The sequence below is a fragment of the Rhagoletis zephyria genome, unplaced genomic scaffold, assembly GCF_001687245.7.
Source record: "Rhagoletis zephyria isolate East Lansing unplaced genomic scaffold, Rhagoletis_zephyria_1.1 Rzeph_scaffold_00091, whole genome shotgun sequence".
Classification (NCBI taxonomy): Eukaryota; Metazoa; Arthropoda; class Insecta; order Diptera; family Tephritidae; genus Rhagoletis; species Rhagoletis zephyria.
In genome coordinates, this window is record NW_016157175.1 from 369,051 (window position 1) to 395,663 (window position 26,613).

The following is a 26,613-nucleotide window of genomic DNA, read 5'->3' on the forward strand; positions in this document are numbered from 1 at the left end:
CGCTCAAAGATCACTAAATAGTATTTTGAGCATTAATCACATTCATTTAAATGAACTCAAGTGAATTGAATGCACACTTTCAAGGGAAATTTGTGCTCAGCACACAGCACACAAGGACTTCAATTCAGCGTCGGCGTCGGCGTCGTCGTCGTCTTCAGCCTTAACTGCGTACGTAACTGGCAGTTTAGTGAATTGATTGAAGCCTTTGTGGGATGTTTGCATGGATGTATGTAAATATATATATATGTATGTATGTAATTTACATAGCTATACTTAGTATGCATGTAAACTACCGATGCGTGTAATTTGCGCAGAAAGCTGACAGCCGGCTGTTAAGGGATTTGGTGGTGTATAGGCAAATATGTGATTAGAGATGATGGCGTTATTTTCGAAGGTTCGCCAATATACATCCATGCATATTTAATCAATTAGCAGCAACGCCCAATTTATAAAACTAATATATATGTACAAACATGCGTACTTAGGTAATTCACTTAATAGAAAATGAGTGGTGGCGATACTTGCGGGTAATTGCATCAAATTACGCGCTTAAATGAGATAATGATTTATGCATAGCAAAGTCGTGCTAAACAAATTTCCTTCTAATTTCCCATTATTTTGTTTTTGGTGTTTTTTCGTGTGCATGCAACTTATGTACCCCCTAGGGCATATTTGCTAACTACATAAATGCGGCTATTAACAATGCTTTAATTTCAACTCTCTTGCCACACGTGTATACTATGTAGAACTCACACCAAAATCACATTGTGTTCGTTTCATTCTACCGTAAGCCGTTTGTTAAAGCTCCAGTGGGTATGCAAATTTGTATACAAAATTAATATGGGAATGACCAGCATTTAAATGGACGTGGGAAATAAAGCCTTCTGTTTAGTTTTAATGGAGAGTGTCAATTTATTAAAAAAAAAAATTTAAATTTTGTGAACAATATGGTATGATGATTTTCACTAAGACCTCATAATCAGCAATTATATCAGATGGCTAATATGGCTGACGAAAATTATGAGTGAAACTACAAAATACGAGCGTGCTAAATTTTGCTATGCAAGTATTATTTTTATATACGAACATTTTTAAATGATAATAAAATATTAAGTATTAATTTTTACTATGCATTATTTCCCTCAGTGCACTTACATATTGCACCTAATGCAAGTATGTAGTACGGTTTTTAGAGCTGCAAATATATCGATGTCAGTATCGATATATCGAGTAATTGTTTTTTTTTTTTTGCCGACATCGATATTTTTTTCGATATCGAGTATGGCATAACCATTTTCTCATTACTTATTTTTGCGCTAAACAACATCTGTGACTGATTTAATAGACTACAAATTTGCATATCAATTTTTTTTATAGCAATTCTTATTGAAAAGTTCGCAATTTTTAAGACATTTTTTTGGAGTTTTTTTTCTAAATTTTTTCTAATTTTCTATAAAAATAAATGATATTTTAGATTTTTTTACGACGAAGGTGTTGCGAGTTTTTTTGCATATAAAAATAAAATGTGTTTATTCGTTGAATGGAAGCAAATGCGGCAAGAAATTTCGAATAATAATACCCAAATATTTAATTTGCCATTTTTCAATAGTAACTTTTTTATTGGTTCCCAAAAAGCGCAGAAAATGCAGTGGTGGTTTCTTTAATGTAAATATACATATTCTATGGAATAAAATGCGCAAGATTATTTGCAAAGAAAATAACACCATCTCTGCGCAAATTTTCATAAAATGCATTTGTTACATGTAAAAAGCAGAAAAAGACCAAAAAAAAGAGAAAAAACTGTTTTGACTATGGTATCAAGAAAAAATTTTTGGTGTAAATTTTTTTTATTCACCCGCTAAAAACCGCTAAATCGCGTTTTTTGCTATAACTTTCCACATCCCTATCCGATTTTTTTTTTTTTAATTTTTATGGCACCGAAAAGCTCTCGCTCAGGGCTAAAATTGAATAAAGCCTAGCCCTTTTTAGCCAGGTCGTCATCGTTTTTTGAGAGTTTTAGATTTATAGCATAAAAATAAAAATCTAGGGATAGTAATTCCAAAATTAGCGAACGTATAAAATAAAACGGTTTTGAAAGCGAAAACTCTTTAATGGCCAATTATAGTCCTGAGCGAGACCTTTTCAGCGACATAAAGATATGAAACACGAAAGTTATAGCAAAATACGCGATTTAGCGGTTTTTGACGGGTGCCTAAAAAAATTTTTTTTACACCCAAAATTTTCTCTCGACTTAAGCATTCAAATAAAACTGACACAAGCTAAATTTTACGAATATTTTCCGGTTTAAAATGGGCTTTTAGTTTTTGGCTGTTTTTGATGAATACTCTCTCGTGGAAAGAAAATATTTTAATTAAACTTTCCTCAAGTAACAAAATGCAAATTTGTGCAAGCCATATTATAAAATAATGGAAATTTTAAAATTTCTTGTATAGTACATTTTTTTATTGGATTTTATCCTGGTTTTAAATTAAGTTATTTTACTAAAAATGTATTGGATATTCGTTATTTTAGAAAAATATATTATGTAAATGAAAACCAACCTAATTGATCGATTTGGTATTCAATTTCTCATTACCTATCAACAGGTTACTCATACGCCCAACAAACGATTGCTTTATACATACATAAAACAAATTGACTTTGCTCAGTTTTTAAGCTAGAACTTCGATTTTTCGTTATTGTACTAATTCAAGCATATACTTATTTACATATAAACATTAGGGTACATCAGTCTACATACAAAAGAAAATTATTGCTTATATTTTACGACTGTCGCCAAATATTTCGGAATAAAATAAGATTTAGGTGAGGCGGACGGACCCATTTGAAAGTACGACCAAATATCAAATTTTTCATAAATAGTTCTATTTTTTATAAACAAAATTATTTTCTGGTTTTGTGGCGATCAGTTTGTATATTATAAGTTTTTATGATAGGCTAGATCAGACTATTTTCTTTATTGGCGCTGTAACGACCTAAGCGATTTTGGCCAAATTAAATTAGTTTTCAAAAATATTTATTCCAAAATTATATTTATTCCAAATTTAAGCTTCGATGGCCCGCATACATAAAAATTAAAAAAAAAAACGCAACTTTTTAACATAAATATACTTATTGCATGCCAACATATTTATTTGCTTTTCATCCATTCTATATTTCGTACGATTTCCACACTGCGGTTTCATTAACCACTTTAATTAACCATTTTTGGCAGATTTCATAGTAACACGAGTGATGGATGCATGGGTAAGTGCGGAACTAAAGCATCCCATACGCAACCAAAATTGCAAGCAAAAAGCCAAACATGCACTTTAAGTTTTTAAGTGTAAACTTGACTTATTTGCGAATTCTTAAGCATGTGCGAGTATTGCAAGCGAATTTCATGCGCTGTTGCAACTGTGTCAAATATGTGAGTGCTTTTGGCAATATAAACAACAACAAAAACAACAACAAACACAAAAACAACGAGAGTTACACTAAGAACGCCGCTACATGCACGCAAAATCGAAACATGTGCTCTTTGACTCACACTCCTGCACACACATACATATGTACGTACATACATGCATAAGAGTACATGTGTACTTGCAGTTTAGTGGTTTTAGTGGTAGTGTCGATTGTCATATAACTAATATTTACGCATCGCTACACCTTTCAATGAAACGCTGCGGCTTTTCACGGCATATGGGATGGTGTTGTTACAGATGTTACAACTCAACTTTTTATATGCATGTACATACATATGTGGGTAGTATGCACGCATACATATATGCTCAGCAGAGTGCATACATAGGGGTTTGAGAAAATCAAATTGTTTCAAGAGTACTAAAAAAAAAAACTATTGAAGAAAACTCAAAGGGATGGCATAAAAACAGAAACATATTTTTCAAACGTAAATACATATTTTGCCACTATTTTTCTGAAGAACCAAAGGCCCATAAAAATTTGCATATATCCCCCTTGACTGAAGGCATACTTTCAGAGTATTTCAGAGGGATTCTAAAAATTTTCGTACTTGGCGATTTCAAGTGCATGCCTTTTGGCAATGAATTTTGTAACAAGCAATATCTTGTAATAATTCATACAAACCAACCATCAAAATTCCCCACCGATCCCAAGTCTGTTTGATGACTTAGCTGCCAGCTTAGCGTAATTTAGTTGTAAGCCATGGCGTATGAGTGATGTACAAGTTATAAGTGAGGGAGTGTACGTACGAGTTTCATGGTAAAACAGCTGCAAGTATTTCAATGAAATTTGACAAAGATGGACCTGAATTAACATATAGAATTTTTTTAAAGAGAGCTGTCACTCTTTTCAAAAGTTAAAATCAATAAATTAATAAATTTAAGCAAAAAAAAAATAAAAAACTAACAATATGGGTCTCAAACGAAAGATGCTCAAATTGATTTAAATCGATTAAAGAGGGTTGCCACCTATTTAAAAAGTTAAATTTAATTTAATTACTAAGTCAAATAAGATATTTCAATATGGGTATCAAACTCGAGAGGCTGAAGAAAACTTTCTTTTGAAAATTTTTAAAGAGGCTTGCCACCTGAAAAAAATGCAAAACTAATTCGTTTAACAATGATATTTTTACGGGTATCAAATGGGAGAAACTTAAGAAAACTTTATTTTTGAAAATATGTTTGACGCGGGTAAGTAGTTCAAAAACAATTTAATTGACAAGGTAAATGAAATATTTTAATATGGGAGTCAAACTTCTTCTTCTTCTTCTTCTTCTTCAAACTAGAGAGGTTTAATTAAGCTCTATTTACAAAATATTTTTTGAAGCGGGCTGCCACCAGTTTAAAATTTCCAGTTCAATTTAAGGGATATATTAATTAAACATCGCAATAAGGTGTCTCAGAAAGGAAGTTTAAGAAAGCCTTTTCTGCAAAATATTTTTGAACAGAGATGCTAAAGTCAATTTATTTAATTGAAATATCACACTGAGGTTATTATTATAACAGAGTTGTAACATTACCAAAATATATGTACACAAACTTTTCCCTTTATGTTAAATAAAAAATGTACATATTTTAATTTGGCATTGACATAAATCTAAACCTATATGTATGTTCATTAGGGTGCATTAGATATAAATAAAAGCATTTATTATTTATTAGAGCAACATAAGCCAAATCAACAATTTTTATAATTTTTGTCTGTCTGACTTTACGCGCATCACTCGAAAACTAATGCATGGAATTGAATGCAGATGTATTGCTAGAAGTCTAACTTAAAATATACAAGAATAAAATAGTTGCCACCTGTTTGAAAATTAGAGTTGAAGTAAATTGATACGATAAAGTAAATATTACAATATGGCTATCAAAAAAAAGAGGTTTAAGAAGACTCAACATATTTTTGTGGAAGATTGCCACCTGTTTGAAAATTTTAATTTAATGGGATTGATAAGATAATTAACAATTGCAAAATGGGCAACAAACTAAAGAGGTTACGAAATTTTACTGCCGAACATATTTTTGAGGGGGGTTGCCACCTGCTTGAATAATTTTGTTAATTTAAATTGACAAACTAAATGAAATATTTCAATGCAGGTATTAAACTAATGACGCTAGAAAGTAAAAAAAAAAAAATTGGCGAGGGTTGCCACCTAAATAAATACATATGTATGCATGTGAAAAATTTAATTCAGTTAAATTGATAAGATAAGGTGAATATTGAATGAGTACACATTTGAAAAAAGTGCACGGTATGCAGACTCGAGTTATAAAAAAAAATTAAATTAAATTTCGAGGAGAAAGCCGATACTTTAGCTACTATCTAAATAACTTTGAAAACATATTAACTAGTACCCAAATTCACAAAAAATATGTTAAGAATGCTTCATAAATCGAAAATTTGTTTGAAAACTCACTTCATAAAGCTCTTTAGATCTATTTTTTTTTTTTTATGAATGCGGCCATAAGAGTTTGGGAAGGAGTAACAACTTAAAAATAATTTTAAGGTGCACGTTGGGTATTTGCTAGTTTATTCTACAATGCTACGCACAACTTAATGTAAAAGTGCACCTCCTGACTATTCCGCACCCCCAGCACATCAAATTTCATTTAGTTCTACTGAAAAACTGTTTTACAGCCTGCAGCACTTCAAAAGTAATATTACATTTTTGAGTACAACAGCATTGAACTCTCTAGCAGTAAGTACTCATAATCTCTGAGCAAACGTTCACCTCCAGCATCTTATCCATATGCGAAATATAGTACTTTCGAAAGCTTGTGCAACTTTTTCACTTTTACTTCCATCTAAGTTTATATTTTTTTTTGTTTTCTAAAATTGTTTTGTTTTATGTGCGAAGCAAACATACATACATACATACATATATGAGTTAGTTTATGTGTCATCGCTGTAGTTGAAGTGGTGATTGTCATGCTATAAATGCAACTAAACTGTAATCTGAGTTGCTGCCACAACAACAACAACAACAACAACAACAACAATGGAAAGTATTACAAGTGTTTCCGCATCGATGGCAAAATGTCAACATTTCCTCCTCATTGCCATGCAAACGAAATGAAATTTCCCACATACTCCTACTACCCGCTAGATACCGTAAATATGTAGAGTACGTGCCTACGTATGCATGCCAGCTGAGGGGGATAAATATGTAATAACAAGAGTATTAAGCTTGCAAAAATGTGTCAAATGTGAAAAATGATGTTAAAAGTAGCAAAGCGGAAGCATTAGAGGCAAATATCTAAAGCAAATATTGAAGTGTTTACTGTGAGCAGTTACGATAAACTAGTGGTAATGGTAATATTTGCGGAGACCGCAAAATCGATTGGATATACGAATTGGCAGGTATTACCGCAGTTGGCTTTTATTCTTCTTGTTTGGCACTAAAACCTCCTAAGCGATTTCATTTCGACTGAGTTCAGTAAAGAGGAGCCAGTCGTTTTAGTTCTCTGCTAGCTGACGGCATTGCCAAGTCAAGCCAAATCCTTATAACTTAACTGTAAACTATGCGAGGCGTAACGTTCAAGATTACATTCCAGGTGGTGCCCACAGGAGTGGAAATCCACCTGCGTAATCCCAAATGCGTGAGATGCTTTCTCTGGGGAGTTGGCATCGACATAGGAAGTGGTGAATCGTTCCATCCTTTGCCTTATACCGACAACTTCTGCAGAGGTAGCTTGTTGGACTACGCCATAGAGGGAGCATTATTTCAAAAGTATGCCCTGTAATGGGCCCCTTACTGCAAATTTGTGAAGCCAGTAAAGCGCGGCATTTCGGCTTTATTACCTCGGAACCTAGTGTTTTCAATGCTGCATGACCAGAGGTGGGCACTACCACAAACAAGTGTTAGCTAAAAGTGAGAATGTGTTAGTGTGCCTAATTCATTAATTCATTGCCTCTTGCTTGTATACGTACACAGGATGGTTACGCTCTTTGAGCGTGCGCTCGTTCTCTGCCCATGAATGTGCATGACTGTCAACGAAAATATTTCCATTCCCTGCGTGGCACTTACTATCCCATATGAGACAAGCTGCCGTCTCCATGTCAAAAATACCGTTGTAGATGGGAATATAATAATTTACCAACCGCTAAGCCGTTCACTATTAATTACTGCTGCTTTCACAATGTCGACTCTCTGAATCTATGGCCCCTTTGTGGCTGCGCCTGTAACGAATGCCTATGGTGGCTCCAAGTAAAAATACTGCTGCTTTTATCCAGTGCTTTCCCCAGAACAGTTCTCCGTAGGCTAAACTCGGTCGGCTGATTATAAAAAAAATTCTAGAAAAAAGTTTCCATCAAAGGTAATGTATTTTTATCCGCAGAATCAGAAATCGGTAAGAAGATGTATGTATATCCAATTTAAAAGAATGGTCTTCCGATCAGTTTAACCCACTTCCGGTTGAAATTGGAAACCAAAAGATGGAGCATCCCCGATTCGGCGGGTCATATTTTTGCGCTTTTCAATAGAAAAAAAAAACAGTTCCCTCCATTTTAAACGAGGTTGACACCCTGTAAAGGCATTTTAAAAGAGGGAAGTATATTTTTACAAATACCAACGTTCAGTTACATCATTCCAAATATGCACCCCATACAGCTACATAGATGTCAAAAATATATAACCAGTCTACAACGCCCAAACTATATTTTCAATAATATCTGTACGTGTTTAAGAGATTTTAATGTAGTATTTCGTATACTTTTATTTATTTCAACTTACAATAATGGACTCTCGTACGCTTGTGGCCAACGCTATGAGCTAAGTTGCTCTTGTTGGCCTGTGTTTTTTTGTAGTTTTTTTTTAATTTTTTTCACTTCCCTCTCGTCGATCATCTTTTTCTACGCTACGCTCAACAAAGTGTTGCCCGAGTGCTTGCATTATGCACCGCACTTGCACGTATTCCCTGTTGGCGGATTGCTGTATATGTACATATGAACACACAAGGATGTACCCTGCAGGAAATGTATCTAACTATAAGCTAACTTTAAGTTGATTAGGAAGGAGCTAAAAGTCACTATTATCTGTATATTTTTTTTGATGAAAGCTAACTATATTTCTATGGCGATGGCCGCGAAATAGTCAAGGGCAGTTACCTCTGCATTTGATGTTACTAACTTGTAACTAATTACTTTTGGGCATAAAATATCAATAGGAAAAACAAAATATTTTTTTTTTTATTAATTTTTATTTTTTTTTTAATTTTTATTTTTTTATAATTTTTTATTTTTTTATAAATTTTTATATTTTTTTTTACTTTATTTATTTCATTTCATATATGTTTACATATTCTGCTGTAGGTGGTGCCATATTCGAACTCCGCCAGACATAACTTCAAAATGATATTATGAAATTTTGATCATCCTTTTATTTGTCCTCAATTCGAAAACGTATTTGCGAAGTCCAAGATATTTAAATAGAATAGAAAGAAAACAGTCTCCTGCATTACTTGTCAACTAGTTTCATGTTAGCTTTTTGTAGCTAACTATAAGCTATATATTTTATAGAAATCCTGCAAAAAAGCTAACTACTAAGTGGATTATTTTTTATCAATTCATAATTTTTTTCTGCAGGGTATTAATGTAGCTTACGTTCAAACATACATATTAACAAATCTGGTTGTCTGGTTGCAATTATGCAAATGAAAACGTTTCGTACCACTTGAGTGTAATACTTAATGACTATTACTTGAATATTTTGTTTTGATGAAATTTTAATGCGAACAGATTTATATTTGGTACGATGCTCGAAAGTGTGTGCGTAAATATGTATTATACCATGCTCTGCTGTGCTGTGCCATGGCAATGTGAAGGTTGATGAAGTGCTTTTGTGCATCTGGTAACAATACATGAATTTCCAATCTATTTAAAATGCAGCAAATGCAGCAAAAGGAAAACCTCTAATGAAAGTGAAAAAGTATTATACATATTATGGATTTGCATGAATTTGCATGAATTTGTGTGGAATTTCATTTAACTAAATACTTTTTGAATTGTAAATTTGTTTGTGATAATATATTTTAATTAGTTCCGTATCCTATCATTACGTTGTGGCTTTTAAGTGCTAGTCTGAAAATATCGCTCCTTGACCTGAATACATTGTAAATTCTCTGTTTTTATAATTTGCTGCAGTTGGGCCAAGTTAGGCTGTTGACGTTCTCGATAACCAAATTGCTATTCCGTTATTAAAATTATTGTAGCCAACTTCAAGGTCTCTCTGCGCTTAGTGTCAGGGGATACTAGAAGTAAGAAGTTTTCGGTGAAGCTGATTGTAAATAGGCGTAATTCAATAGAGATCTGAATATTGAAATGCTACACTGTATGTAGTATCGAAAGTAAGGTTGGGGCCTTCAAATGACATGCATACAGCCCACTCGGTATATATTTTTTCTAAATCTGCTGACAAATTTAGACACCCGGAAAGAGAGTAGGTTAGGTATTTAGGTACAATACAGAATTTTCATTTTTGAGTGGACTTGAACCCTTTTCATTCTCTTTCTATTTTATAAAAAATATATAAAAAATCTGAGCGCATTGCTAATAGGGGAGCTTATTTATGTACATAAATATTATTATTTTTTTTTACTTTACCTGTGTTTACTGGTATGGCCATTAATGTGACATGAAGGAGATTGGGCTTTTGTACTGAGCATCCTCTCCAGTTGTTAGAAGATCCAAATTTGTTCAGTACTTTAGCTTTATAGTGTCAGTGATATTCAGTTCTTACACCCCACCGGCTAAGGTTAAGCAATCGTTTATAGACTTCCTAACAAGGAGTCAAGTATATTCCTTGGATTGCTTTTTTAGCTTTTGAGATACCACAATGGGCTGCAACGTGAGAATCCCACACCTTATTATGGGATCTGCCGTGTATCCCTTATAAAGGCTGTAGAAAGATTGCGGACCATGGAAGCGAACCGTAAAATAAACTTGTTACGGGTTCTTGGTTTATCCAGCACAATCTTGCAAGTGTCTACTAGCCTTGACACCGGGTTACGTGCGCCCGTTAGTCCTTCTACCAAAAAAAAAATTCATGGGAACAGATTTCAATAGCGAAAATTTACACCCCAGTACTCCCATCATCAAGTTGGGTTGCTGGTCATAGCGCAATTTTCGCAATCATTAGTTAAAATTTCCGCTCCGCTGTTTCTACCGTTAGCCTCAACGTCCATTTCTTTTTAGATTTTAGATACTTTCCGACTTCTAATGAAATATTCTTAAAGCTAAGTGATTATTCAAAAAAGGCCGGCGTTCTCGCTATCAAATATGAAATGATTCTTTATTCCGCTAACTATTTACAAGATGACGTCCTAGGTGGGCATGACTTAAGGGCTAGACACATAACTCTGTCACTTATGGCACACACAAATCGCCTTATTATGCCTGGTATACAATAATTTAACTTAATGCTTAGTGAAAGTTTACTATATGCTCTTACAAGATTATGACAAAAAAGTTTGTTTTACAGGTGTAAGAAAATAAGACATTTTGAAGTTGTAAAGTACTTTGTCTACCTAAGATAATACCACCAATAATTCCAACCCAGATATCAGTCGAAAGATAACTCTTACCGACAAGTGCGACTTTGGGCTCCGTAGGCACACTTTCCACGTACGAATGCTCTGAAAATATTTGATCACGCTGGTCCTCTTATATGGCACAGAAACGTGCACGATGGCGAACAAAGATGGTAAGGATTTGGAGGCTTTCAAGTGAATGTCTTTCTCCATTATCTATGACACTGATCCAGTGGGCGACTGATACCGAATAACATGGAGTGACGAATTGTACGAGCTTTCTAATGCCAGGTACATACTCAATACGATTGCGCTCGCTAAATAAACGGTTACGGTGCCAAATAATGTTATGTAGGACCCTTGCAGTGCAGAGGTGAGAAATTTCATTAGGACAGCCATTTACGCTCACATAAATATCAGAGTAAGAAACCGGAAAAAACCGCAATAGTAAATTGTATTCTGTAGTCAAAAGTGGGAAAATGAAAATAATCCTGAGAAATTCCACTAAAATGCTTTTCTGTTTGAATGTTCTATAGCGAAATGTTACTGATAGTTCATGATCACTTAGATAGTGGCCAGAATAGTTCGTAAAACCCACCCAAGAAGGTTATGTCTGTTCTGGTTAAGCGATTATGGCATTACTGATGAGACTGTATTCTCTGGGGATATCGAGTTGATATTCTAGGCACAGCCGATGGCTATACGGCGGCAGTAAGAGGCCTCAAGAATTCGCACAATGAGATAAAGTAGTACCAAGTCCTTAGGGCTCGTTTAGATGTCATTCCATCTTTGCTCTAATAGTCAGGATTCGCTTGAGACATTTCTACTCCCGATTGGCGAAAGTGCACTCGTTTAGACCTAAGGTTCGAACTAGGTTGCGAAGACAGGTGCACACCAAATAAATATTGTAAGTACTAAATGTATATCACAAATATCTGCAATGAATGAAAAAATAATTGAATTTCTAATGTCACTTACCGGTTCAGGTGGCACCTCATCGAGCACCTTTGGCTCGCACTTTTCCTCCACAGTGCTATTCGCTGCCGCTGTTACGTTACTCGTAGCATTACCAGAGCCCACACTTGCTTCTACTGGCGCACCGCTAGTTGGGGCGACCGTCGTCGATGACAGTTTAGTTGTTGCACTGCGTTTGGTAACGTGTTTGTGCTCCAAATTCTCCGCTAACTGACTATCAGCGAGCAATGCAGTCGCATCGGTTTCTGTGGGCGCTACGCCAACATCGTCGAGCTTGGAATGATCGCGAATGTTAGGCAATATTTCACGACCACCATCGTCGCGTTCGTAATTACGATGCGTGGCAGATTGTTGGCGTTGTGGCTTCTGATGTGCCTGTGCCTCTTGCTCAGTAGCATGTTGCACGCGTCTATAGAACACCAGCAACTGTTGTTCATTGCTATTCAACTTTCGGTTGGACGCCTGCTGCACCAGCTGTTCAGTTTCAGTTTCAGTTTCATCCTCATCTTCATCTGCGTACAATGCTTCCTGTGCTGGCACCACCACTTCTTCTGCTTCTTCAAGCTCGTCATCGGCGGGTGCTGGCGGTGACGCCGCATCATCATCCTCTTCATTATCCAACAAGTTAATGCGCTTCACCTGCACCTGCACCAGAGCATCCGCATCTGCATCTGCATTAGGGTCAACAACCATTTCCGCCACGTCTGCTTCGCCAATGGGAAATTTGTAGCGCCTTAGACGCGGCTCAATGGTGCTGCTGGTCGCGGTGCTGAGATCAGCGGCAATGATGGCCGCATGTGCAGCGGATGCGTGAGTCAGCATTGCTGCGGCAGTCGCGACGGCGGTGGCGGTGCTGGTGCTGGTGGTGGTGGTGACCATCACATGTGGCAGTAGTTTCGGCGCAAGCAATACGCCTGTGGCAGCTGCAGCTGTACTTGTCGCTGCGAGGGTTGGAGCTGTTGCCGTAAATTGCGCAGCGCCGAGCAGCGCCAGCCACCATAGCCAAGTAAGTCGCTTTATACAACCGCACACGATTTTCGAAAGGGTTTTTGTTTTCGTCACAGCCTTCGTCACAGCTGCAACTGCTATGCTACAGGAAGTGGCAGCTGCAGTGAAGCGTCCACGCTTATTGACCACATTTGGATTTGTTGATGTGCGTGTAGGCTTTGCCGATGGCGTGCGTATGTTGGTGGGTGTGTGCGTCAGCAGCAACGGTGGCATTGGCCATCGATGATGATAGATGGGCGATAGTTCGGGCTCTCGTAGGCACTCCTTCTGTTTTTGCTTTTGCTGTTGCTGTTGCTGTTGCTGTTGCCCATTGGTGCTGTATGTGTGTTGCAGTGTTTTCGGCTGTTGTTGTGTAATGATTGAAGCTTTAGGCCTTGTGTAATGTGGGTTTTGTTGTTGTTGTTGTTGTTGGTTTTGAGTTTTATGTAGTCGTAGGTGGTTCGTTCTTTCGCTTTGCTTTTGGTGGCATTTCCGTTGGGCTAGTTGAAGTAGTTGTTGTGTTGTTTGTTGTGGCTGCAGTTCCTCTTCTTGCTGTTGTTTCTCTTGCAGTTGCTTTTGGGTTTTTTGATTAGCTTTCCAGCGACATTTCCCCCGCACTTCCATATCCGTTTATGGTTTCGGCGTTTTTGCCGCCCTATTTCACGCGCACACGTATGGGGAACAGATAATGCGTTAGTACTCTTTTAAGCTGTTAATCAATTGGAAATTTTTACCCAAATGTGGTACTTTTGGGATTAGTGGTCTTTGCTGTAGTTGTTGGAAGGGTTCGTTCATAAAAGTAATTTGGAGATTGAATAATGCCTGGAAGAAAAGAAAAGTCAGATATACATTAATTAGTAAATTTAAATTAATTTTAAAAAAATTTGTGTAAACTTTCACACATTATGTCATGGAACTCCACACTTTCCACTTAAGGTCAACCCATTTCGCCAACTTCAAACACGAATACACCAGGGACCGTACCAGTTACAACTTTTATTAAAAAAATCGCTCTTTAACAATTATTTTTTGACTTACTTACTTACTCCTTAAATTACCGTTATTTCGGTCTTTTATTATATAAATCAAAAATAACAATTATTTTTGATTTTGATCTAAATAATCTGCAAATAACAGTTATTTTTGATTTTTATAATATATGTCTTAGAATAACAGTTATCGAAGACTTTCATTTATTAAAGTCGTAAACAAAAATCGGTCACTGACCTTTATTTTTTAAATCATACTTATAAAAGTAATTTGTATAAGTCGTAGTAAACTTTTGTTTCCCAACAGCTTTTTAACTTCGAAAAATATTAATGACTTTTATACGAATGATTTAAAAAATAAAAGTCGGTGACTGATTTATATTGATGACTTTTAAAAGTAAAGTGTAAAAGTTATCTCTAATATTTGAAATATAAAAATCAAAAATAATTGTTATTTTTTTTTTTAATTTTGCATAAATTTTGAAATTCTGATGAAAGTCGGATAATAATTTCATAGAAAAATAACAAGAAAAGGTTTAACTTGAAGCAGTGAGCACGTGAATACTTTTATAAGTCACTGTATATGTATAGATATATGCATGTATGATGTATGCAGAAAGCCAAGGGCTCCGCCGAAAGGTGGCAGTCAGATTAAAAATTACAGGACGTTTGTCTCAGTGGACACTGCACCAAGACGAGCAAGAGCGTGCATCAGGAGTAGAATTTAAAAACTATGCCGCCGTTGCCAACTTTTGCAAACCCTGAGGCCCAGGGGGTACATTTGAATCTCTACTTTACGTGTAACCTTTTTGCTTCCCTTCTAAAAAAAATGTATAATTTTTTTCTTTTACTACATTAAAGTCGTCGAAAGCGAGCTCACAACAATATTGCAAGCATATAAAGTGCCAATGGCAACTAAGCTAATTAGCAACTTCAATTTGCAATGCCTCTGAAAGCAGCTACTACTTTTGTATATAAAATAAATTTACGCCTGAAAAAGTTACGTTGCGCATTGTCGAAACTTTAAATTGAATTCGAATGCTAATTTCCATTCTGAGAACAAAGTTTTCTCGTTGTCATGCGAATGGTGGATGACGTCTGGTTGCTTGTTGTTATACCAGAAAGATGACGTCTACATGTTCGACTACTGCAGTGTGTAGAAATTAACAGAAAAAAGGTGTATGTATGTATGTACTTCTTTCCATATTGTGTAAAACTCAGTGCGAATTTATGTACTTGTTAATGTTTCATTGTTATAAATTTCTGTTTTTTTTTGGTTTTCACTTAAAATGAAAAGGTAATATTTTATAGGCTTGTAATTAATCACATAAAGCAACATCGTTTCACTATTACAGAAGAACTAAATGAAAAGAAAAATTTCGACCCACACTAATGTTTATACATTATGCATGTATACAATATGTACATATGTACATAGACTACTAAAAGGGAAACAGATCCACATTAACTGTTCGCGTAATTAGATCAACTTTATTCATAGAGTCCTAGTGCCGACCAAGTACGACTCATCATCCGCAGCTTTATTGTCAATGTCTGCCATACTTTCCAGAGGCGGAATGCTTATAATTGCCTATTCACCATCCTCTTTCGCCCCACTACCGAGGGTCAGGTGCAACTTTCGCACCGTATTTGGTTGATATATTTTCTTAAGGGCCTCATCCGCTGCAGACGAGTTGCGACTGTCGAAGTGCCACATTGCAAGTGCATTTGCAGTGCAAGGCTATGTCAACGCCGGAGCCATCTAAATTTTCGTCAGATCTCGTTCAGCTTCTTCAAACCCTTTAGCAGCGATAATGGCAAGTTTATAAATCTATGGCTGCATTTCTTTATTCATTCTGAACGTTTGGAATAAACTTTTTTGTTTATTTATTCTTTAGAACGTTCCTGATGATATGTTGACGTATATTTCAAACGCATTCTGTTTATTCCGGCAGTGAAATGGGATTATCCGGAATATATAAAGAAACGCAGCCTATATGTATGTCGGAAGCAAAATGGCGCATCATAAACGGCTTTCCAGGCATAGTGGATGAAGACAGCTCTAGGAACGCTGCATCTGCGGCAGAGTCTGTTGAAAGGTATGTCTACGAGCCAGTGTCCTGAACAGACAACCTTGAGTTTTTAGCAGGCACCGAGTACGCGTTCCGGTTGTGGTTCAGTTTTACATGAGAACAATATGAACGTTCCCATAAAAGAACCAAACGGAAACAAAAGTATTGAGAGCAGTTTGAACGGGAAAAAAATGAGAACAAAAGGTTCGAGAACTTTTCCGTAAAGAATAAAATGCGAACAAAACTCTCGGGAACGTTCTCGAGAAGAACAGAATGAGAACGAAACTTTCGGGAACGTTTTTCAGTGATAACAAAATGAGAAAGAAAGTATCGATAATGTTTTCAACGAGAATCAAATAAGAGCAAAAGTCTGGGAAACGTTCTGCTAGAGAAAAAAAAAACTCAAACGAAAGTTTTGAGAACTTAACGTTAAGAATGAGAGGAGCGTCTGCGTTTTGGGATGAAAAAGTCATTTTAATGATGATTGTTAATTGTAAGCCAGAGGAAAACTGGATCTTTCCAACTTCCAAATCGTTTATTATTAGGGTGCGCTGTCCTTTTGTGAAATAATTTTCCATTTTATGTGCAAGAAAAGTTCGTGTCTTAAGTCTCTCGTTGACCTAATTTTGCATATTTATCTTTCAATTCTTTTTTGATTAATTTTATTATTAAAATATTTTAAACCAATGTAACGCTATGAGAAAAATTTTGTTCTTCGCCTCCATTCTTCGCGGATAGTTCAGAGAGGATTCGTTCCCGTTTCGATCTCTGTCAGAAAGTTGCTGAGACTTTAGTTCCCAAATGGTTCTTCGAGAGACAGTTCCTTAGACTTTTGCTTCCGTGTTGTTCTTTGCCAAAACGTTCCAGAGACTATTGTTCCCAGTTTATTCTCTTAGAAGTATTCTCGAAAGTAAAGATAGCCATGCCCTTCAGGAACTAGGTCTCTACCCGAATCCAGTCACAGTGTCCTGGGAATTGGAGGATTGCGAGATTCGTGCGCTTTAACCAGAGATCGAATTCGGTTCCTACAGAGTGGTGGTATATACCATTAACATCTCATCTACAACAGATGTCAGAGATGCCTTCCAAAAAGTAGATTGGAATAGCAAACAGAAAGTATTTTGTGCTTCACTTGCATACGCTTACATTGCCCTTACGCTTTGATGAAAGTGACAGTATTTTTGTAAAAATATCTGGCATAATCACAACCCTAGTCAACTCTTGTATACATTCATACCTACATATGTACGTGCATAAGGTAGATAAAGCAAAGTCATTTATCTGCTCTGCTATTTTCGCATTAATGGACTCTCCCTACTGTAACCATAAAATTCACTTTAGTCCAACAAAAATTTAGTAAAGCAAAGCATAGAGGAGATTGCAGAGCTGATAAAGTAATCACATTATTGCACGTTGCATGCACCAGTGTGGAACAAGCAAATCAAAGTCGTAACCAAAAATAGCAATACTAATACAGATTCTGCGACAAGCAACTAGCTGTCAAAGTGGCAAAGCTTATGGTAGCTAAGCAGCAGAGGTATATGATAGACTGGCAGATAAAAGTGAAATACGAAAAGCAACCGAGATCTACATAAAAATACTTAGATAGTCTGACAAACAGTTAGACAGCGCCATAAATGAAATTGACGCACTGTTGGCAATAAAAAGCGAACCAATAGATTGGAGAAGAGCGCATAAAAAATACATACAAAACCTTACATTTACATAGCCAGACGACATTGGTTGGCCGCAGTGAAAACACGATGGCGCTGTTTTGAAAACCATCACGAAATTGTAGAGAGAAAAAAAAAAAGAAATTCATAGCAGTTGCAGTGCAGTGGTGCGCGTAGTAAAATTCAAATCAGGCAAGGAGCACAGAGCGCGTAGAGTTCACTTGGCTGTCAATGCTCATGCATACATACATATATGGAAATTGAGCCAGCATTTGAACATTTTGGGTTCAAAGCAAATGTCAAACTGTCGACGATTCTATATGTAAGCGTAACCAAAAAAAAAAAACAAACCGAGTATAGTAGAAGTGAAATAGACCGCACGATAAAAAAATTCGACGTTTTTGCTACCAAAATAAGAGAGTTTTAACGGAGTAAATATGGCGTAGCTGAGCCAAATTTATGAAAAAGACAACACACAAAATTATGACCCAAGAAGACTTTAACACACGAACTTTTCTAGCATATAAAATGAAAAATTGCTACATAAGTGGGCAGTTCACCTTAATGATACAACGATCTGGAAGTTGAAATGATCCAGTTTTCCACTGGCTTAGAATTAACAACCATGGCTCTTACTGACAGGATTTTTTATCCCAAAACGCAGACGCTCCTCTCATTCTTAACGTTAAGTTTTCAATACTTTTGTGCTCTAACAGAACGTTGTTCGTATTCAGGGACCGTAACAGCTATAAGCGATATCGAAAAAATCTTGTTTTACAATTAAATAACGCACGGTAATGCCTTGTTCACATTATAGTATAGCTTGCTGCCATTTTAAGCTCTCCTGAACGAAAAATAAAAATAAAAATCTCAACAAGTAAATATTATTCAGCGAGCAAACATTGAACTCATGAAATAATTCTTAAATTTTATGAAAAAGATGGAAATTATAAAATTTAGGTTTATTGCACCAATGAATAGATCTTTAGAAGCCGGACCATTTTCTTATACTACGTCATATATTTCCGGAAACTCCTTCATGTTGGTGTTTTCGAAACAAATTTGCACCCACAATAGTTATTGGTGGTCCCTGTTCCTATTTGCTCCTTTCTGAAAACGTTCTCGATACTTTCGTTCTCAATTTCTTCTCATTGGAAACGTTCTTAAAAATTTTGTTCTTTTTATGTTCGAGAACGTTCCTGAACCATTTGTTCTCATTATGTTCCGATTCAAACTGCTCTCAATACTTTTTCCCGTTCGGTTTTTTTTTGGTGGGAACGTTCTGGACATTACATTTTGTTCTCTTGCACAACTAAACCAAAACCGGAACGCGTTCTAGGTGCCTGATAAAAATAATATTTTGGAACTAAAATTTAAACATTTTTAACTTTTTAATTATAATATATAAGTACAATATTACAAAAAAAAGGTGGCAACTCTCATCTCCTAATGGCTGTTTTATTTCATAAACATATTGCATTTTTTACATTTTTAAATTTTGTAAAATCGAAAATAGGTAAGTGACAACAATACACTTTCTTTTAGTACCCATGAGTAGCAATATTGCTTCCTAATTTTCTAAACAATAAATTAAATAAATATGTATACAATGGAAAATGGGTGGCAACCTTATATTTCTGAATTGGTTTTTTTTTATTTGAAGAAGTTTTCCGCTTGCAAACAGTTTTAATCCCAAATAAAAGACAAGGTATTTGAGGAAACCTAAGATCAGTATATGGAAGGGCTAATGCAAGAGGTAAAACATTATACTAAATAAAACGAGCTAAAATGAGACTATGTTGAGAAACTAAATAATTTTTTTATTTTTTTTTTTAGACTGATCGAACTGCTCTACCTTACTATTCAACGCCACCCATAGCTAAACGGCTACTATGCAGTTAATTTTGGGTTTTCTTTTTTCGAATAGACATTTCACAGAAAACTGTTACAGCTTCACTTTTATGTAACTAACAGCATTATGAATTTTTTTCGTTTCGTTATAAGCGTCCAATCTAAGTGACTACTAATTGTGTCCCTGTCGCATAAAATTATTGGAAATTGTGGTGCTAATAACTGAAGTGTGTTTCCCACCATTCCCTTTTCCTTTTTTTGGCTTTTTCGCTTTACACTCCAGTCAGTGAGTTAGCAACTTCGGCAGTTAGTTGCGCGTTGTTTTGTCATTTGTACACACATAAATATATTTCTGTAGAACGAATAGTGCAGTTAGGCAGGCAGAATGGCAATTTATGCATGTATGCGCGTGTTTGTGTGTTACCATACTTTTGCCCATATACAGCAAGAAACTTTTAATGACTTTGTAAATGTTTCCAACACTATACATACAAAATAACTTTTGCAATCATTAACGTTTACTGCAGCCCTACAAAGTTCCATTGAATTGTATTTTTTTTTCTTCGCCGTAACACCTTTTTCCAGCGAAAATTTAGTATCGCACTATTTGAATTTATACCAACTGCAATTACATACATACATATGTATGTATATGAGCGAAACTATGGAGCATGTGGATCTGCATATCGTCGTCTCAGAAAACGGATGTCGAATGTTACAAAACACGGTTTTGAGAAAATTGACTTTGAAGTTTAAGGTCGAATTAATCCGAAACTGTACGGTAGATTTTTGTAACTTTTGAAGGAGACGTAGTTGGTGTTATTAGTTTTGATTTCCCATATTTTTACATTTAATATCTCTTAACGTTAATGAGAAAATTTACTTTTCATTCCGTATACATTTGTCGTAAGTAGCGTTTACTCACCACTTTGTTTTGTCCACAGAACATACGACAATAGTAAAGTATCTATTTCAACGACGATGGTATAATTTGATGAAAAAAACAGACATATTTATTAAATAATGATTACTTATTAGAAAAAACATAACAAAAACATAATCATGTATTTAATAAAAAAAATCTGTACATCTCTTATGCTGTAAATATGTTACGAACATACGTTTTCTTTATATAAAAACAAAAAACAATACTTAAATTCAGTCTTTTGTACATTTTTATTTCTTTCATTTCATTGGAGACTCAGTGCAAGCTAAAATTTAAAAATTTAAAATTTTAAAATTAGTTACTTAGTTTAATTTTCAATTTTAATTGTATCGTTATAGTAGAGGACCATCCAATTGTCGTAAGTTCAAAGTTTTGCGATACATACGACAAATGTTTTATGATTAAAAAAAGATTACGTTTGTATGGGAATTTGTCGTATGTGACGCATTTTCAGCACATACAACAAAAGGCATACCCAATCATTAATATTATGTAACATACGACAAAATGCGCACGAAATATCTCAAAAACTAATGGAGATATAAAAAAATGGATTGCAGAAATCGAAAGAGCATGTCTAACTTAGTAAATCTGCATCAAAATCCCAAAATCGTCATTTTGCACATTCGTCATCCGTTTTCTGAGGCGACGATATGCAGTGCAAAATGGTGCGCTCAACGTATGCTTCAAATTCATTGTCCAACGCGCTGCATGTGTGCAAGCTACGAGTATGTTCGTGGCGCATTATGTGGTTCTAAATGATTTTGACATTTATGCGTTATTTAATGCCATTTAATCTATACTCACTCGCACAAATTTACTTCGCCAGCTCATTTTTGCTATACATATTTATTTCCTAATTTTAACCAGTTATTCGTACTGCACTGCACACAATTAAATTTGTAATTTCTGCCATTGTTGCTAAATACCAAATCAACGCTCATTAGTTGCGCCCGCTTTTTTTTGGTGGTATCGCAACTAACCAGCTGTGATTGCATTTGTTGGTTTAAAGTTAATTATCGCTGTTTCCAGAGCTGGCGTTAATTCATTTGATCCAATAAAGCGCACAGAAATTAAAAGAGTTTACAAAATTGTGGTTTTCATTTCGGCATTAAAAAATAAAAATCAAAAATAATCGGGAATCCTTGTGAATTAATAATAATATTTTTTGGCTCAAAATGAAATTTGGTAGAGTCATAAGGAATGAGAGAAATTTTGAATGGTAAAATGGTAGTGGTTGGAAAAAGTCGTACAACAATATTTTCACTGTCTTTTTTTTTTTGATTAATAAATTTAAAAAAATTCTATTTTGAGATTTCAAACTGAGGTGCCTAAAAGAATGTGACATCACATTATCTGCCCTTCATAAAATAGCAAAGTATTACATAATCCCATATAACTACCTAAAACAATTTTGGAACATACTTTGTATGGCAGAAAATGCAAAAAATATCAAAAATTACAAAGTTTGAAATTTTTATGACCGCTGTGGTGTAGTGATGTTGAATTGGAACTGAAATATTTATCACAATATAGATGTCAGAGGAAAGCGGTTTAAAAAAGTTGTAGTTTGAAAAAATTTATAATTGGGTTGCCACCCTTTGTGTCAAACGAAAGAGTGTTAAGAAATCTTTAGTTTGAACATATAAAATTTATTTGTGATGTTTGAGGTGGGTTGCCACCTGTTTAAAATTTAAGTTCAGTTCACATTATTATTGAGTTGATTGTATCATTACAAAATGAGTATCAATGGAAATGGTTTTGAAAAGTATTAAATTCTAAAGAACTTGCGGGAGTGTGGCCACCTGTTTAAAAAATCAAATTCAACTTCAAATAAGGGAATTAGGTAATAAGCATATGTTTCACAATATAGGTGGTGAAAATGGTTTAAGAAGGTTGTAGCTTTAAAATATATTTAAGAGGTTTTCCACCTGTTTAAAGAGTCATATTCAAATTATCTAATAAGTTTAATTAATTATTATAATATGGATATCAATCGGAGTGGTTTTGAAAAAGGCTTTTTTTCTAATCTACATGTAGAAGCGTTGCCATCTGTTAGAAAACCAAATTCAGCTTGCATTAAAGGATTAGATAATTAAAATATGGGTGTCAGATGAAAGAGATGTAAAGAGGGTTTAGTTTTAAAATATTTTGAAGACAGTTCGAAGAGAAGAATGTGAAAATCTTTATGTTTCTGAATGAGGTAAAGTATTTTGATTAATACGCCGCAATAAAATTGACAACTTTTGCGTTTCGTTGAAATAAATTACACCTGAGCAAACTACATATTTCATTATAAAAAAGATCCCAATATTTTTACACCGGAGCGCACTTGTGAACAGGGTATTATAACTTTTTTCGCAAAATGGTGGTTTGCAACTAAAGGAATCGAGATAGATGGCGTATGAGCAACATTTTTCGCCAAGTTGTTGCAAATGTCACATTTGTTGCAATATTTGCCACCTTACAGCTGATTACTTTTGTATTTTCTTGCGACAAAATTGCCACATTACCATATTATTCAAGCTCGCAATTATTGCAAAGTCAAAGTCGCGAAATACTTTTTATCGTCCTCGAATAATTCAAGAATATCAGTTAGGGCTGTTTTGTAATATATTTGTAAAAACTTTTATTTTTTTTTAATTATGCACAGCATTTTGAAAAAAAAAATCTACCTTTGAAATCAGGCATTGCGATAGGTCCTTCATACAATTTTGTTCGCAACGTTGCCATTTTGCTGAAAATTCCACTTTTTGACATTTCATGAATCGCACTATGATAAGTATTTTAATATTCCTCGGAATATTGTCAGAACATTCTACTGTTTGGCATTAAAGTAAGCAAAATATTTTGCATACATCGGTAAAGAGTTTACAACAAAAATCCTATCGACACAATGTGTCGTTAAACAGCCGGCTGAAAGGCTTGCGGCATAATAATTGTATGGACGAAAATAATTTCGTTGAACATTTGTTGCACCTCACCGACAGCAATAGTGGTCGTGTATTTTTGTGCATTAAAATGTACACTGCTTTGTGAATGGCACATGCAGCATATACACTTGTGTTCAGCTGATTAAGTTAAATTGCATTTTGAGCAGTTTTGATAATTTTTCTTTTGTTTATTTAATGTTTATAATTTTTTATAAAAGTCTAGCAAATTAGTTACATAACCAGAATCACATAAATCCACATTTTAAACTTCTTACAAAAATTTTAAAAATTTTACAAACTTGAAAAATTACACCCACAAATTTTAAACTTTTTTATTAGAACTTTTTAGAAAATTTCGAGGTATGTAGTTTTATAGCCCATTAAATTTCAGTAGGTGAAAATGCAAATTTTAAAACGTTAGAAGATCGTGTTGATTTTTAATAATTTGTATACGGAGTGCTAGGCATTTCCCTCTCTAAATGGAAGAAAATGCTCAACACCGTCAACCAAAAATAATTATAAAAAATCAACGCAATTTTCCAGCGTCTTGAAATTTGCACTTAAACCTACTAAAATTTAATATAAAACTATAAAACGGCATACCTAAATTTAAAAAAAAAATTAATCAAAAAGTTTATTATTTTGGGGGCTAATTGTTGTTGCTTGAATTTTTACAATTTTTGCAAGAAGTTTGGATTTATAGGTTGCTGGCTATTAACTAACGTGCTACACTTTTATAAAAAAAATTATAATCACTAAATAAACAAAAGAAAAATAGCCAAAACTGGTAAAAATGTCACTTAACTTAATCAGCTGACCACAAGGGTACTTATATATTTATGTATGTAGTTGTGTATGTTTTTAGCCCGACTGGCACGGCACGGCAGCTTAATTGGCTACAACGCTAGCTAATGTCAGCAATTATCGCGTAAATTGCAAGTTAATTAATTGGTTTGATATGAAATGCAATGAAAAGGAATGGAAAACTTCACCAGAGGATAGGTACATAGGTACGTGACAAACTGTGGATTGAAAAACGCGGAGAAGGAGAACTAAATATTGTTGATAAAAAGTAGTAAATCACCAAAGGTGACAAAATAAAAGGTGTTAAAATACATTGGAGCAAATATACAATGAAGCTATCTAAATGCAGACGCGATAAAACAACTGCGATAACCATTAAATTTAATAAGTGTATGCATTTTAGTTAAAAAGTAAATAGTACTACTAATAAGAAAATAAATTGAAAATGCCACAAGATAAATTTCAAACAAAGCCTTTGAAGGAGGTAGTTGGAAACTTAAAACATCAAAACGAACTAAAAACAATACAGATGATTATACATTAGGGTGGTCCAAAATAAGTAAAGTCGGAATTTTTATGCTCTCACGCCCTACGATTGTTCTATACCGAAAAAAGTATACCCTAATTTTTTTTATTTTGAAATCAAAAAATATTTAGAGGCCGCTCAAAGCTTTCCATGTATTTTATATGGGGGGGAAAAAAACTTTTCGTACAAATGGTACAGAATAGTTAAAAATCAATATTTTTCTACCAGAAAACACTGTTTATCTGCAAGAGATTCCCAATAATAATACCCAATTTTTTCATCGCAACTATAATTCATAGATCCGCCAAAAACCCACAAAAGCCCCGAAAAATGCAATAACACGACCAATAAAATATCGTTAGGATTAAGAAATGGTTAAATAGACAATTCAGTATATATAACTGGAAGTCTCCTGAAGAGAACCAGAGTTTTCCGATCGAAAATATTGATTTTCAAGGATTCTATACCATTTCTACGAATAATTGTATTTTTCCCATACATGTAAAACTTTGAGCGCTTTGAGCGACCTGTAAATATTTTTTGATCTCAAAATAGGAAAATAGGGGTATATTTTTTTTTTTGTATATAGAACAATCCGAGGCGGTGAGAGCATCACAATTCCGATTTTACTGTTTTTGGACCACCCTAATGTACACATGTACAATTTTTTGGATAGATGGCAACCCTAACAACAAAAGTATTTTCAAAATAAAGCCTTTATAAAACTCCATATAACTTTTGTATAATTTAACTAAATACGATTTGCAAACAGTTGGCAACCCTCTCTTTAAGTATTTTTAAACTAAAACTTTTGATATCTCTTTCGTTTGACATTGTGACACATGTTTTAATTAACTGATAAATTATGTAAATTGAATTTGACTTTTTAAACAAGTGGCAACGCTTCCACATATGTATACTTCAAAAATAAAGCCTTTCTAAACGCATATCAATTGATAACCATATATGAATAATTCTTTTGACGTATTTAATAATTTGAAATTAAGTTTTTTAGCAGGTAGCAACCCTTTTCAAACACTTAAAAAATATTCTAAATGTTCGAACAAAAGATTACTTAAAGTTCTTTCATTTGGCATTCGAATTTTATTATTTCACATAGCATGTTACGCATACATATGTATGTATGTAAGTTGACTTGACGTTTCAAACCGGGGGGCAACCCCCGCCAACACCAGATGGTTTCTTCATATGAAACTGCAAATTTTTCGTAAAGGAAAAGGAAATTAAAATTTAGTGAGGTGCCTAGCTGCATATGTACATATTTACATACATATGTACTTGCAGTGGCAGCTTCATTGAGGTTACCAAAACACTTACCAACATACGGTCATATGTATGTATTAATTTTGCAACCCTCCATAAACTTTCAGTAAAAATTCTATTTTTAACACCAAAAACTTTTTACTGCCTTAAAGCGACGAAATATGCCACATCCAGTCGTTAAATCAAGTTTGCAACTTTTGTGCGGAAATTCTCAAAACTAAAAAAGACAACCGAAAAAAATTGCAAAAAATCCGTGTGTCAGCATGCCTGTGCGCCTAGGTGTGACTGTCGTTGATTGTGGATGCTTTTATTTCACCATTATTTGCATATTTGCGGTGTGCGCACATGTGACACCCTTGGACGTAGCATTACATACATACATACATACATACTCGTATTTAACGCCACAAAGCACATTTACTTTTGGGACTTCCAGCTGTGCTTTTGGTTGCCTGCCATGTGTGCCTGTAGCGGGATCTCATTTTTCAACAAGTCTACCACTGATTTAATTAATTTTTCATACAGAGCATCAACGTTATGTCATGACATGGTTGCTGGGTC

General features: G+C 34.7%; 1 protein-coding gene across 13 annotated transcripts in view; it reads right to left on the minus strand.

Annotated features, from left to right (window-relative positions):
• smog (G-protein coupled receptor 158 smog) overlaps positions 1 to 26,613 on the minus strand; it is a 119,951-nt gene that overhangs the window by 39,867 nt on the left and 53,471 nt on the right. For all 13 annotated transcript variants that reach the window (XM_017630768.1, XM_017630775.1, XM_017630750.1 and 10 more), the window contains one exon: positions 11,991 to 13,796. In XM_017630768.1, coding sequence (XP_017486257.1) covers positions 11,991 to 13,598 — 1,608 coding nt within the window. In that variant the 5' untranslated portion in view covers positions 13,599 to 13,796. The remainder of the gene's footprint in view (positions 1 to 11,990; positions 13,797 to 26,613) is intronic.